Below are 15574 nucleotides of genomic sequence, written 5' to 3'. Positions count from 1 at the left end.
ATTTTTTATAGAATTATTTTTAATTATTTTCTAAATTAATCGTTTCGGAGAATCGAATATCTAAATTAAAAAATATAAAAAGGAAGGTTGATCGTTGAATGCTGATCCGAGCGTCAGAAATTGCCATTAAATGGGCCCGTAACTTACGGACGGTGGTGATCGATAGCTGCACCAAAAGGTTTCAGGTGCTAGTTTTATTTCCACCCCCTTCCTCTTCGGTGAGCAACCTACTCCGCAGTAGAGATTTTGGGGGGCGATTAGGACCGCGGTGTAGTCGCCGGCGCCAAACCCTCTCCCTGGTCTTCCGATCCTGTTCTTCTTTCTTCATCTATATCTCCGGTGAGCCGATCTTCCGCTCCTACTCTGATAATTTCCTTTTGGGGCTCCAGATCTCTTTGATCTAGCCGAATCCAAAAATGGCTGTCGTTCTTATTGAAACTGAGAGAAGGCGAATTTATAAATGGATTTTGAGCGGGATTGGTTTTTTATGCTGTTGTTACGGATTTGGCATTGAGATGGCAAAAGAAAATTTTGGTTTTTGTGAGTTTTTGTTTTTGTTTGGATTCTGGGCTTCAAATATTTGGTGGTTCCAGTGAAAAATCCTGGTTTTGACGAATGGTGAAGCATCTTATGAATTTTGGCACTGGATCCATCTGAGACTCTTGTTACCGTGGATCAGGTACTGCACGGGAAATCGACGAATTTCGTGTATTTGGAGTTTCAGGTGCTGTGGGTCAGGTACCTGCACGAATGGCTCGTCTTTACGTTGGCAATCTAGACCCCCGAACCACTTCACGGGAACTTGAAGACAAATTTCGTGTATTTGGGGCTCTACGAAGGTAAATATTGGAGGTCTAGCGGAATTATCTTTTTTCTATGACCTTCGTGTTGTAGCTTGTATGTTATTTGCCTAGAGTCATGGTTTTTGGAAGGTTGAAAACTTATAGATCTTAAATTTCCGATTTTGAGCTTTATGCCATGGTTCCTTTTTCTGCATCTGTTTTGTTTTTTCGAGGACAAACTCCCAAGCCGTGGCCTGAATAGACAATGATAATTTTTCTTTGGGTAATAACTTTTGTAGATGGCGTGAAAATGTTGTAATTTAAACCTCAGGCATCTACGTGAACAATAGACCATTCTGTTCCGTGTTAATCAATGCTATGGTTAGGCACTTCATGGCTTCATATTTTCGTATCAGTCATCCTTTTATTCCCATGGTTGCTTTAAGTTTTTTTTTATCGTATAATGTTTTGAGTAAATATTCTCTCTACATAATATATGAAGTTGCATAAAATTAAACTAAGCATACTTTTTGAGAGTGGAACTATCATTTCTATTGACAACTTGGAAGTTTATCTATGTTTCCAAATTAAAGGGATCTTTTTAGATTTAAGACCAACTTCCTACGTGGAAGGGTAAAAGTGGTGGAAAGTGAAAGCAATAATACAATACATCCAACTTAATCAATGATGCATCAATTCAGGTCTAGTTATCAACCACCAAGGAAAAATGAAATTTAAATTGAAACAATGACATTCTGAATGCCGACTTGAATCCAATGCTAAAGCCATTGTAACTCTTACTTGTCGCCGGAAGGATTCCTACAATGCAGTGGAAGACTTCTCTAGAAATTGGGCAACAATCTTTAGTCCTCGTCTCAATGGGGAAGAGAAGTGAAAAAGAAGAAGAGTCAAGATCTCAACATGCCCAATTGAAATCAAATCCTCTCTTCTTATACCAAAGCCCATCTTATAGGGACCATGCACCATAAAAGCACATAACTAGTTAACAACCCATTAATGTTAACGAACTGGATTATTTGATCTACACATTGAATCCATCCAATAATCTAAACCCCCCTTCATGCTTCAAGTATTAGATCACTTAATTGGGGTTTAATTTCTTAATAACAAATCGTTGTGTGTTGTTGTTAATCTTGTATTAGCCCACCTAATGGAGACTTAATCCTTCAAAAAGGAAGTAGGTAGTGAAGAAAGTTGGTGGTAGTGAATAGGGAAAGGGTTCCCTTGCTTGTGATTCCTTGGAAGGAAGGAAGGAAAGAGAAAGGGAAAACTTAAAATCTCTAATTAATTGTTTGAAAATATGAAAAAACTGATTTCGTTTTTAGATATCAAATTTTTTATGCAGATTTTGACAGGAATTTCCAATCAAAATCGTGCACAGCATTGCTTTTGCTCGGTTTAGGTGGAAGCTGCTGTACATGCTTGTGCTGTTTCTGTTCAATGAAAAGATGGTTAACAGCCCCTGGAAAAACCTTCCCTAGGCGCATTTCATTCTCCCGACCTGATGCCATAGGAATTACAACCTTAGGGGAAAATGCATGGATATATTTAAAATATATGAATTCATTGTTTGAAGGCTTAATATTAGATGATAATTTGCAATATTGGTATTGAGAAAAAATTTGTTTGCAATTAATTCTGTTATTCAATAAATCAAGTGGCTATTTTCAAACTTGTTTAAGCTATGCTCCTCTCCTTTTTTTTATGTCTAATTTCTGATCAGTTTCTTTCCAAGTATATTAGTTTTAGTTGTGTCTCTTCATGAGTTTTCTCTTCTATTTTACAAAGAAAAGAAATAAATTTTGGAGAACCATTGTCATTATCATCAATTCAAACTAAATGGGATCAACTATTAACAACCATGCTTATAGGGGATTAGATATTTTTAACATTGTGCACCTTGGTGTACTCTCTATCTCAGTTTTATTTGAGAAACTGGTCATGTAAAATGATAACAGTTCCAGGTTATATGTACTTTATGTTTGAAGTGGGATTTAACGTAAGTATCTTGCCACTCACTAATTTCTCCAGTTTCATTGATCTTGAAAATTCTTCAGAGTTTAAGTGTAGATTTTTCTTAACTCTTCAAATGTGTGCTATTTATCTTTTCAGTGTAAACAAACATTTTCTTTCTGCTATTAACTATTAATCGCTTATTTGTGATTGAGGTTAACTAGTTGTATCTGTTCTTATATTAGTACAGACTAATTTACTACAGCTGCAAGCGTGCACTTCTTCTTGAAGTGTTCTGAAAGGACTTTCCACCCATAAATGTTTGGGCCTCTACTGTTGGGAGGAGGGTTTTTGGTTAGAATGGAGTTACTTGGTGTTCAATCTTTTCCACATTTTATCCAAAGATCGCTCATGAACTTCCTTTTTGTCCTGTAGATACTGTGTTTTCCCCCCTCTAATACCAATGCTTTCAACATGAAGTTGTACTATCATAACTGTCAAAATAAACCTATTTGGTATATTTTGGGTGCAGCGTTTGGGTTGCTAGAAAACCACCAGGCTTTGCTTTCATTGATTTTGATGATAAGAGAGATGCTCAGGATGCAATCCGTGATCTGGATGGTATGTTTTAATTATCTAAACACATTTTCTTCTGAAAAAATTACATGGTTTAGACTTGATAAGATATATTTAACATTAATCAAATTGCTCTAACTACTATATTTTCTGTGACAATGATCTCTATTCAATTTATATACATCACACATGAATTATCACTTTATGTGTGTGTATCTTGATAAAGTAACAATGATTGTGCATTATTAGCTATGATTTGAGAAACATCTTATCATGTGCTTCAATTGATGCTGGAGGTTATGATCTTTTAAATAGAGAAACTCTGATATCTACGTATGTGCTTGTTCTATAATCCAGAGTTTAGTCTAATTGCCTTTTTTTGCAAGTTGGTTTTTATCCTAGATTACTTCATATGGTTGCTTTCTTACAGGCAAAAATGGATGGAGAGTAGAATTGTCCCATAACTCAAGCAGCCGTGGTCGTGACCGTCATGGAGCATCAGATATGAAGTGCTATGAGTGTGGAGAGACAGGTCATTTTGCTCGTGAGTGTCGTCTTCGAATTGGTTCTGGAGGATTAGGCAGTGGAAGACGTCGGAGTCGGAGTCGCAGTCGCAGCAGAAGTCCTAGATACCGCCGAAGTCCTAGTTATGGCCGAAGGTAATAATTGACTTCAGGCAACATAAGTACGGCTAACTTAAAACTTGCAGACATCTGTTATTAGTTTCTGTGTTGTCCTTTCACATGATTCTTAATTGATTAATGAAAACTTTTTATTTTCCACTCCAATTTTTGTATTGCTGATGATACTATGAGAAAATGTATTATCAGACCGTCAGGTTTTTGTTATAATGGAATTGAAATTTTTAGTGCGAAGTCCAAACTTGTTAGGGAAATTTCATCTTATAACTGTCGTAGTTTAAAAGTGCAGCAAAGAAATATAGATATGCTCACACAAATTGGCCAACTTTTTGAAAGTAGTGTCTACTATATTTCATGATGGGTTGGCTAGGGCTGATTAATGACTTTGAACAGGAGCTATAGTCCTCGTGACCGCTCTCCAAGACGACACAGTCCTTCACCTCCTCGTCGAAGCAGTCACAGCAAGTCACCTCCTCGTCGAAGCAGTCACAGCAAGTCACCTCCTTATGACAATGGGCGTTCTGAATCACCACATACTAATGGGTAAATTCAACATTTTGTTTCTGATTAATGAAAAAGGCTCCAGTTATGGCTTTACATAAAGATATGCATTATTCTTGGATCCGGATGGTCTTCTTGATCCCTTCTATTGGCACTACTGTTGGTCACAATACTTTACTTTTTTGATAACAATCGTATCTTCATTCATTGATTGTTTGTCCTTCAAAATTTTGATGTCAGATATCAACGCCGCAGCAAGAGCTGAGTTATGTTCACATGATCGGGAGTCTCTTTGTGAACTTTATAGGTCTTGGGCTTTTCTTATAATGAATGTCTTCTTCTGTTTGATCTGCACTCAGGCATCTTGGATTGGTTAAGTATCTTGAACTTCCTTTTGCATGTCTTTTATTAAGCATGATCAACTTCTGATATTTTAGAGTAGACAAGGATGTTTTTTTGGATTGTATATTACAACTCCAGCTAAGTTCTGTATGTTCTTTTATTTTGTGTCGAGGAGGCATCATCGTCGTCCTGCTTTAACGACTGCCCGTCTTCGGCATTCCTTGTTTTTATGCTACTGCTACGTCTTTCATTGCCTTTATGACTCTACTACTACAAATGATTTTGCTCTTCCTCACATGCGCACACCATCTTCAAGAACTCCGTGAACGTCCTGTGTCAAGGAGGTATCATTCTGCTTTAACAACTGCCGGCCACCGGCATTCCTGTTTCTATATTTCTACTGCATCTTCAGCACTCCTTGCCTACTACACATGGTTTTATTCTTCGCATGCTAGCACCATGTTCGACGAGTTGGGAATACCTTCTTGTGTTATGGAGGCATCATTCTGATCTAATGGCTTCCTGCCTTTTGTATTCCTTGTTTTTACGGTATGACTGCATCTTTGGCATTCCCTGCCTTGTGGTTCTACTACTACACCATCTTCGACTCTAACACCATCATCTTCTCATGCCGGGGGACAACATTCTGCTTTGACGCTTGCCTGCCTTTTAGGGCACTTCTGCATCTTCAGCATTCCTTGCCTTTATGGTTCTACAACTACACATGGTTTTGGTCTTCGTTCTTCGACAACTCTGAGAATCTGTGTTGAGATGGCATAACCATGGCTCAGTGACTGTCTCCAGCATTGCTTCTCTTTATGCTGCTACTACTACTACTGGCATTCCTTGCCTTTTGTGGTTCTATTACAACACACAGCTTTGTTCTTGTGCGCGAACACTAATCTTCCACAATTTGACTATTTGAGACTATCATGTTCTATAATCTATACGTGTGTTATATTCTTCTATTGTTGAACTGCATTACAATTTACACAAGTCCTTTATTGTAGCTGTAAAAGGTTTCAGGAGCTATGTATTTCGGCATTATGCCTTGTACATCTTCGCTGTGTTGTAGGGTAACCCTTTTTGCTATGTTCTCACATAAACAATTTGACGAGGAAAGTTAAACTCAGTTGAAGTACTGATTTATACTAATTAAATTTTGAAGGTGCTCAGGTGGGCGTAATTGGGTTGGTTAGTACAGTTTAAAGGGTTGGGTCGATCAAATCAAAGCAGGGTTAGTCAGGCCGCAAAGGTTGGTTGAACTGAGCTAGTTAAGCCGTTGATCATGTCGGTCAAATTGAGTGGGCTGGCGAAATGAGCAGGTCAAACATTGCTAGTTAAGTCGGTTTTGATGAAGTCGGGCTTGATGAGTAAACCAAATGAGTTGATCGAGTCAAAGCAGTCGATTGAGCCAAGTTAGCTATGCCATCTTCAGTAGATTGGTCAGACGAGTCAAGTATACTAATCAAGCTAGTTGAAGATGAAATATTAATTTAATTATAAATAAAAAAAGATAGATAATAACTGCTACCCAATGTAGCAATCAAACAAACGTATTTTCGTAAATAAAATAGAAGATGGATTAAAATATTATTTTGATAATAAATAAAAGAGATGTTTTTTAGATTATTTAATTTTTGATTTTTTTTTTAAAAAAAGCTGATTTAGGTTTCACTTTTGAATAAGTCACAATCAAAGTCCCTGTGAATATGCAAGCCTGCAACTGTCCTCATTATTTTGAGATTACTTGCAGTCCAAGACATCAGCAGCCTCACTCGCTTCCAAATAAACGATAGCTTAGCCGCCATGACCAGACCGACAGCTACTGCTCCATCTAACCAATCAAATCTAACAATAAAAATATACTTCCAATAATAAAATTTGAGAAATTTGTTTGAGTCTCTTTCATTCTGGATAAGATTTCTCTCATCCATTTAGTGTTGGGAAACAAAGTCTTTCTTCAGCTTCTTTCACTTCCCCTTTTGCACAGAACCAGAAAAACATCATCCATTGTCGATCACTGATCAAGCTGGTAAGTTTCTCCTCTTCTTCCCTCAGTTTATTTCTTCTGTTTCTCAATTCTTGTAGGAGAAATAAGAACTCACTCACCTTGTTTACTGATTAACTATACCCCAAAAAAGAGCTTTTCAGAAAAAAAAAAACTCAAAAATTCTGACTCTGAACACAGAAAAAGCTACTTTTACTGCAAGAGAAGATTTATTTATGCAGAAAGAAATCCAAGCTTAAGATCTTAAACTACCGCCGCGGCGACTGAAGTTAGTGCTTTACAAAGAGGGGGGATGGCTTCGGGCTCAGGCGGCCTCTCTGTTGCTGTCATAATAAGTAAGATTTTCTACTTCAGGTTCGATATGTGATGAGTTTCTTTATTGTTTGAGTTGCAATACTTTAAAAGTTTGAACTTCAAACTTTCCAGTATTGGTGATCTTTGGTGGGATAATCCAACTCGTGATAGCAATTTTGATCATTCGATGTGTTCAAAACATGAGAAAGTCGTCGATAGCTGCAAGGATGCATCCATCTTGTTCGGAAACTGGATCTACGGATCCTTCCTCGAGCCATGAATCGAGGATCGAAATGAAGCCAATCGAAGAGTTCCTAATCAGGGTCATGAAGGAGAAGCCCATTAGATTCACACCTCAAAATCTTGAAGATTTCACTCAAAACTTTGCAGAAAAATTGGGTTCCGGTGGTAATGGAACGGTATTCAAAGGCCAGTTTCCGAATGGAGTACAAGTCGCAGTGAAAGTCCTCCATGGCACCTCGAGCAAGAGAGCCGAGGAGCAATTCATGGCAGAAGTTGGCACCATAGGCAGAACTTATCACCTCAACTTAGTCAAGCTCTATGGTTTCTGCTTCGAAGAAATGACAAAGGCGCTTGTGTACGAGTACATTGAGAAGGGATCACTAGACCAGTACTTATTCAATCAAACACAGGAGAGAATTGAGTTCCAAAAGCTGTACGAAATCGCAGTTGGCACCGCGAAAGGAATTCGATATTTGCACGAGGAGTGCCAACAAAAGATCGTGCACTATGACATAAAGCCAGCAAACATACTTATTACAGCAGATTTTGTACCCAAAATTGCCGACTTCGGACTGGCACGGCTATGTGAGAGGAACAAGCTGAAGACTCATTCAGTCATGGCGTATGGTGGTCGGGGAACTCCTGGCTATGCTGCGCCCGAGATGTGGTCGCCTTCGCCAGTCACCAACAAGGTTGATGTCTACAGCTTCGGCATGCTACTGCTTGAGATGTTGGGGAAAAGAAAGAATTTTGATGCCATGCAAGCGGAGAGCAAGGAGTGGTTCCCCGTTTGGGTGTGGAACAAGTTTGAACAAGGCGAGATGAAGAGCATAATTGAAGAAAGCGGAGTCGAAGAGAAGGACAGGGAGAAGGTTGAGAGATTGTGTCTAGTGGCATTGAAGTGTATTCAGCATCAGCCTGAATCAAGGCCAACAATGAACTGTGTCGTGCAGGTCTTGGAAGGAAGAGAAACAAATCGAGTTGTTAGCAATCCATTCAAGCATATCGAGCCATATAGTGCTGATATCTCTATGTGGAGCTCAATGACGAGCACAACTGCAACATTCTCAACTAGCACTGGAGTAGGGAGTTCATCATGACAAATTGCATAAATAGCAAAGTTTTGGAACATGTCACTGTAATCATGAATCTAAGTTCCTGACTTTATGCAACATGTTTCCTTTTCCGTATGTTTCTATTGTCATTATGTTATCACCTATAAAATAGAAACAGAGCTAATGTATCACTATTGTATCAGAATATCGAATCAATATATTTCCTCTATTTTCTGCAATCCACAAATTCTCACAATTAGGGCATGAGCTCTTAGCATTGATGCTTTTAGCTCCATTCTCAATTGTACATGAGTGAAAACAGTAAACATATCACTTCATGGGGAAGAACAATTGCTTGGATTGCTTACCATTATATAAACAAAGCATGATTTCAGATGAGAGTTCTACTACATTCTTAGACACTAGTGAAAATTGTTAGCGATTACTATTAGATCAGGTTGACGACATGCGACTGGTCTACGGATAGCATGACTGAAAATGATAACTAGTAAAAGATCTAGAATTGGCTATACCGAAATATTGAACTTCCTTGGTTGGACCCGATAAGGAGATGATTGCATCATATATAGCTACCAAACAACTTCAAACTTGGAGCCAATTCAGAGAAGCTTTTCTGCAACAAATATGGACGGAAAAGATTCACAAGAGGATAAACATGGAGCAGGAGAGGTGACCTGAAAATACCTGATGCAAAGTGTCATACAGATTGCCCCTTACGACCGATTTCTTTCAACTTATCACCTTTACTCCCTTCCTTCTGCAGTGAAAAGAAGGCAGAAACAAACTTAAATTACTGAATATGAGTTATTATATACCACTGCCTATACAAACATTTTCAGATGGGATTATGAGTAACAAGATGATAGAATATCGATACCTCAAAAGACAGACCTCAGAAACAGAATAAATTCGGCAATTGTGTAAAATTAGTATAAACAAGCACCACAATAAGCATTCACAGAGGCAATAAACCATTTCCATTTCATTCTATTCTACCCAACTAAATGCACCACAAGATCTTGGTTCCTAATAACCATCAACCAAACTCACACTGATCATCCCAGCCGAGAAACAACTGATTCGATCTCTTCCAACATTATATCCGAACATTCAAAAGACATTCTTGAAAACATTCAAGCGAATACTATATACTTCCATCTTTTCAAAGGGCATGAATACTAGAATTACGTGAGAATGCCTCCAAAGAGAAGACGTTCTTCCAAAAGACATTCAAACGAGAGAACCACAAGAAACGAAACTTAAAGACAAATAAACTTGTAGTTTGATACTGAAAGGGAAAAGCTTACCTTTCCAGTGTTATCGTAGTAATCGTTCAAGGCCCACTGATATTTTGACTGGTTTAAGCCGAACCAATCCGCTAAACACTCATCCAAGTTCGAATGCGCTGAAATTCAAACCCAAGATACGAGCTTCAAGGAAACCCTCATAAACTCAGAAAAAAGGCATCAGATATCGAAATCTGGGAGGAAAAAAGGGAACCATCTTGAACTCTGGTAATGGCGTCCCAGAAGAACCCGAACACGGATCCGGATGACTTGGCGGTCAGCTTCTCGACTTGAAGCGGCGGGACCTGCACCAGCGTCGGCAAAGGAGAAACCTTCTCCGGCAAAGGGACCACCTTTCCAGGGCTAGCGCCAACAATGGGTGAGGAAACCTCAAGAGGCATCGGCGACGGCGAACGGACAGTCGTTTCCGGTAAAAAAACCACCTTTCGAGGGCTGGAAACAGCCCCGACCCCATGGCTCACGCTTTTCGAACCAGAATCCTCACAAGGCTTCGGGGTGCGCGGAGGCGTGATGAAAACGGTGTACCTCCCGGCCTTCCCAATCACCGGCGGTGGCGGGGCATCGCGCGCGCGCACGGCGGCCATTGCACGGCTAGCGGTCAGCGGTAAGGTTTGGGCGGGATTAGGGTTGCTGATTCGGCGAGCACTACCGCCGTTGCACTCGAGGTTTTTGGGCGGCATGCGGAGCGAGGCATCGCTTTCCCATTCTGTCTTTGTACTGCCTCGGTATCGGCCCACAGAACTCTTCCCAATAAAAGAAACAGGTACAAATAGAGAGGAAATTACATGTCTACCCCAATCAATTGGATAAAATTACATTAATAACACTAAGTTGAGTTGTTTGAAGCAGCATGATTTAGTACCACGTTGGTTCTCAGTGTAATTTCAGATCTAAAATGGTGGCATTTAAGTAATTTCGTGTCTCACTGCATTAAATTCGATGGGGGGAAGCGCCAACCGTTGGGCTTCTGGCACCACGAGACCGTTGCGTTGTCTTGTTCTTGACCAGTGGTGGGATGGAAGCTCTTATAAATAAATTTAAAATTTTTTAAAATTAACAAATAAAATTATAATATTTAAATTATATTATTGTTTTTTTTAAAAAAACTGTTTCGAATTTATATGATAAATAAAAAAAAGTCATCTAGCTATTTTCAAAAATAAAAAATATATATTTTAAATGACAGTGGATTAATGTATTATTTATTTCCTTTTCAAAAATAATACTAAATTAAGTTGCAACGTGGCAATATCCAATCCCCCCAATTACCAGCAGCGCACTATCCACTCGAGCAATCCCATTTCCTCCTCCATGAACGACCAAACCGGAGCTCATCGGTCTCTCTCTCTCCCATCTTCCCCGTTCTCCGCCGCGTCTGCTCACTCAACAGATCGCAAGAGAAAGAGCAAGTGTGGCGACAATCTTCTCGCGGGGATGCTCTACGCACATCCTCAAGCCCTCGGCTCAATCGCCAAAGCTACAGTAGCTTTTCGTGGCCCCTGCTCCTATTCCTCGGAGCTTTCATCGACTTCGCGGTTTTCCCCATTCAAGGTGACGAGATCTTCTTTCAAAGTATGGTTTTGGGGTCTGCATCCTTCTGTTTTGAAATCTCTCTGAAACTTCCGTTGCCGTCGTCAAGACAGGGTTCCTTGTGGAAACGACGAGTGGATGCGTTTCGCCCATTCCGATGGCTCTCGATTCGTGGCCGAAGAATAAGAGGTAAGTAGGTCCGATTGGGGGTATTGGCTTTCGATTGCCTTTCGAATTTAATTGTTCAATCTTTTCATCCATTTCGCCTTCTAATTGTATAAATTTACTCTTGCATTTTGTTTGTGATTCTGCTATAAGAAAATAAAAGGTTCTGGTTATTTACATCCAAATACCTTTTAATGGGATCAACCCAGGAAGTTTGATGGCTTAATCTTCCACCTATAATTTCTGTCTCTGTAGATAAAAAACAATGATTCGATAATACCCCATTAGATAGTAGACATTTTCATATCTTGTGATAAAAGCAATACATCAAACACCTTTGTTACAGCTAAGAACAGTTTGCTCCAATAAATTTAGTCAAACTCACAAGGAAAAAAAAGATTGAAGTGATATAACTTTGATCAGCTTAAGCCTACGTCCATAAAGAGAAGTCGAGCATAAATAGGATATGAGCAAACATTAGAAAGAAACTGTATATAAGAAAGCTTTCAGCCTCCCTAAACTCTTTTCTCAATACCAATAGAGAAATACAAGCATAAACTTAGAGAACAAGCCCAGAATCACCAGGAACATTCACTTGATGAAAGAAATCTCCATTCTGCCCTGTAGAAACATCCACCCATGGGTAATTAGCAGATTTATTCTTTTGCTTTCTGGTGTCTTGAGGTGTATTGTGTCATATGATTTCAATGCATGTGCTACTAATCTCATGTGCCTTAGAGATGTCTCCACAAGATGCTGACCTTTCTATAAACTTTATGTTATGTGAATCTATTTCATACTAGTCACCTTCAAAACTTGACTAGACACACCCTATCACAAGAGATGCTAACTGGCTTGATTGATAAGGATTTTGGCAGTCGTTACTATGAACATGACCTCACTTTTGTCACTGGAGTAAAGTAACTCTTTTCCTTATTTTTGCCAAAGGTTATATTAGTAAGTTACAACCAAAAAGTGTATTTTCCCCTTCAAAAAGTTTCACATAATAAGATAGGTTGATAAAATTTGATAGGACTTTGTTTAACTCCATGATCCAACCCTCAAATTTGTGCATTTAGGTTAAGTGTAATTATACCATTTACAAACCACAAATAAACAAGTGGTATTTGGCTATATAGGTTCACCTGCATAACCTTTTTTTATGCCCAAATTAACATTTTTAATATTTTTCGAGAAAAGCCTTAGTCTACATTTGAAGCTCGACAAGAAAAAATCCAATAAACTTGATCCTTATCTATCACTCACACATGTTGTATAATGTATACACATACCATTTTAGATATATTGTTGAATTTTACATGAGTAAGACTGATAACTTTTGTTGGATAACCATGTTTGAGTTGGGCCTTGTGACTCATTAATGGGGTTACTCGGATCTTTCCATTCTATAAGCATATTGAACTTGTAGGATTTTGGCGTACATTTTATGCAGAACTAGTTGAATGAGCTATGCTAGGCCAAGTAATTGTAAGGGGTCACTTGCAAGTTGCACGGTTAGCTGTTTATGACCTACCAACTAGAATCACTGCTCCTAAATATCTGCAAATTGGGACAATGGTCTTTCTATTTAATCAACGAAACAACAAAAGTAAGACAAACAAAAATATAGAGATGAAATTTAAAAAATAACAAAATTTTTCATGCGGCAAGTAGGTTTTGTGTATGATACATGGAGAAACTGTGTTTTCATTAATGTTACTTTCTAGTAAGAAAAAAATTTAGGTAGTTTCATTTTTCAATTCCAAATGTGAACTGCATGTTGGAAGAGTGGGCCATTGAGTAACTCAAAATCAAAATAAAAAAATAAAAAATAGAGAATAAATGAGACAAAATATATACAAGCAAGCATGTACTTCTCGTTGTAACTATCAGATGGTTCTTATATATGATACATCAATGTCAGGGCCAGTGTGTGTTCTTCCATTAACCGAAGAGAATGTGGAGCTAGTGCTGGATGAGGTCAGGCCAAGTTTAATGGCAGATGGAGGGAATGTGGCCTTGCATGAGATAGATGGCCTGGTTGTGGTGCTGAAGCTGCAAGGAGCATGTGGTTCTTGCCCAAGCTCTACAATGACGCTAAAAATGGGGATAGAAACCAGGCTGATGGATAAAATTCCTGAGATTCTAGCAGTGGAGCAGATTCTAGATACTGAGACTGGGCTAGAGCTCAATGAGGAGAGTGTTGAGAAGGTGAAATGATTCTTCAAACTTAGTTTTACATTATGACACTTTATATCACTATCATTTCTTCCAAAATGGTATCACTAGTTCTGGTATATAGTAAAATAGAACAACTGGGGAAAGCATCATTTCTTTTTATTGGAAATTTCATGAAAAGAATGGTGATAGTAAAGACAGCTGCAATCAACTGGGCTAGGTTTCCAGTTGATTAGTGAGAATTTTTTTTCTTGATTCTGGATGGTATATTCAGACCATAGATTTATGTAGATAATATATGCTTCTACTACTTTAAATAAGATGCTTCAAATACTTCTACTATTGATATATGCATTAGGATCTTTCTACCATAAACTTCAACATTTTTCATGTTTTGCTTAGCCCAAAACTTATCATTGTAGCAATGAGTGGAATCCGCAACCCTAGTGGCTTCACATGGTCAACTCCACGACTATCTGTGAGGAGGTAAATCAAGAAGTTGTAATTGACCACTATGGAGGAGCGCATTTTTCTCGATTTTGCCGAGATTCAATCCCTTGCTCATTGTAGCAATATCTACCCCACAATATCAACTCAACCCTGCCTCGGGGGCAACCCTAAACTTATCATGCTCCAAGGAACAATAGCCAAATGCAACCTATTAAAAGGTTGAAAAGTTTATGAAGATAAAATATATTTAACATCTCAAACAATGACTTTATGCTAACTTTTAATTCCATGAATTTTTAATACAAAGATATATACAAGCCCACAGCGATTGTGCATAAGTATCTTATTAATTTCAGAAATTAATCCTTAAATATTTTGACTTTATTTTATATCTTGCCTTTTAAGTTTTAAGTCCTCTATCAAGCAGAAGTTTTAAAAAAAAAAAAAAATGGAAGCAAGACTAGTATTCTATTCTGGCTGCAGGTTATAGCTTTGCATGTGAAATTACAGTAGATCTGTAAAACTTCAACAAGATGTTGTTTATGTTCCTATTTGTCAACTTCAATGATCTATTCCATCCTGATAGTTTTGAACAATTCAATCTCCATGGATAATCATTCGCTAAACTGGCAATATCTAGGTCCTAGTAAAAACTGGAAATTTATGAACTATATATAAATCATTCAATGGTTGAGGATTTCCTTTGATTATGCATGTACACATATAAAAAATTCTAATATGCTATACAAACTGTTTCCTTTTCCTTTTTTTTCTGCCCACAATTTTCTCATTTTCTGTGAGTTCGTTGAGATAATTGACAAGAATAACTGGGAGAAAACCAGACTTCACATGCTCAACATGAAACTGAGGCAACTCCAACTAATATTTCAGGTTCTTGCAGAGATTAGACCATACCTCTCTGGCACAGGTGGTGGCTTGCTAGAGTTTGTTCAAATCAGTGACTACATTGTCAAGGTTCGACTGAGCGGACCGGCCGCTGGGGTGATGACGGTGCGCGTAGCGCTAACTCAGAAATTAAGAGAAAAAATACCTTCCATTGCAGCTGTTCAGCTCATTGATTAGTCCACATTTTATGTGAAGCCTCTGGGAGAAACTAAGAGAAGTCACTTGGCCACCTCAAAGCTAAGCCTTTTACATGAACCACTGTTTCATATGTGGAAAATTCATAGTTCCTAGCGTTCGATTTTTTGCAGTTGTTGTTAAAGATTGTTCTCAGATGAACTCAACTATCAAAGAGAAGTTTCATTGGAAAAAGAATGTCTCCTGTAATGAGTTCATCACCAAAGAATTTCCTTTATAAAAAACAGATGATTAGTGTGTATAGAACCAAAAAATTTTTGTGGAATCAACAGATTTGGTGCCAATAGCAGCAATACTGCATCCAAAAATTTACTCTGATCAGTAAACAAACAAACAAACATCTATTGATCGTGATCGAGCTCCAAAATGTGTTCTTTTTTATCCAAAGCTCATAAATTTCATT

The 15574-nt window shown here is 38.3% G+C and overlaps 4 protein-coding genes across 5 annotated transcripts; 3 read left to right on the top strand and 1 right to left on the bottom strand.

The window, feature by feature from the left end:
* Positions 1–219: 219 nt before the first annotated feature.
* LOC141827846 (serine/arginine-rich splicing factor RSZ21-like) lies at positions 220–4966 on the top strand. The gene is made up of 6 exons (XM_074715177.1): positions 220–339; positions 680–839; positions 3289–3377; positions 3763–3991; positions 4367–4516; positions 4715–4966. The coding sequence occupies exons 2-6, from the start codon at positions 751–753 to the stop codon at positions 4737–4739; spliced, it is 582 nt and encodes a 193-aa protein (XP_074571278.1). The 5' UTR covers positions 220–339; positions 680–750; the 3' UTR covers positions 4740–4966.
* A 1780-nt stretch (positions 4967–6746) lies between these two features.
* Positions 6747–8650, top strand: LOC141828532 (rust resistance kinase Lr10-like). Of its 2 annotated transcripts, none has more exons than XM_074715975.1 (3): positions 6747–6851; positions 7049–7162; positions 7254–8650. In XM_074715975.1, the coding sequence occupies exons 2-3, from the start codon at positions 7120–7122 to the stop codon at positions 8462–8464; spliced, it is 1254 nt and encodes a 417-aa protein (XP_074572076.1). In that variant the 5' UTR covers positions 6747–6851; positions 7049–7119; the 3' UTR covers positions 8465–8650. The 2 variants fall into 2 exon arrangements, with proteins under 2 accessions (XP_074572076.1, XP_074572077.1); XM_074715976.1 differs by having other exon boundaries at positions 6766–6851; positions 7008–7162.
* A 318-nt stretch (positions 8651–8968) lies between these two features.
* LOC141827845 (uncharacterized) lies at positions 8969–10427 on the bottom strand. The gene is made up of 4 exons (XM_074715176.1): positions 9941–10427; positions 9748–9845; positions 9125–9197; positions 8969–9053 (listed from the first exon to the last, which is right to left on the bottom strand). Exons 1-3 carry the CDS (start codon positions 10425–10427, stop codon positions 9138–9140), a joined length of 645 nt encoding a protein of 214 aa, XP_074571277.1. The 3' UTR covers positions 8969–9053; positions 9125–9137.
* Positions 10428–11047: 620 nt separating this feature from the next.
* On the top strand, positions 11048–15458 carry LOC141827558 (nifU-like protein 3, chloroplastic). Its single transcript, XM_074714830.1, has 4 exons — positions 11048–11298; positions 11391–11466; positions 13367–13653; positions 14962–15458. The coding sequence occupies exons 1-4, from the start codon at positions 11059–11061 to the stop codon at positions 15151–15153; spliced, it is 795 nt and encodes a 264-aa protein (XP_074570931.1). The 5' UTR covers positions 11048–11058; the 3' UTR covers positions 15154–15458.
* The last annotated feature ends 116 nt before the right edge of the window (positions 15459–15574 follow it).

Source organism: Curcuma longa, chromosome 4 (assembly GCF_044706935.1).
Source record: "Curcuma longa cultivar G26 ecotype Majalengka, Jawa Barat chromosome 4, ITB_CL_G26_1.1, whole genome shotgun sequence".
NCBI classification, from domain to species: Eukaryota; Viridiplantae; Streptophyta; class Magnoliopsida; order Zingiberales; family Zingiberaceae; genus Curcuma; species Curcuma longa.
The sequence above is the reverse complement of the archived record's forward strand: the minus strand, read 5'-3'. Positions and strand labels throughout refer to the sequence as shown.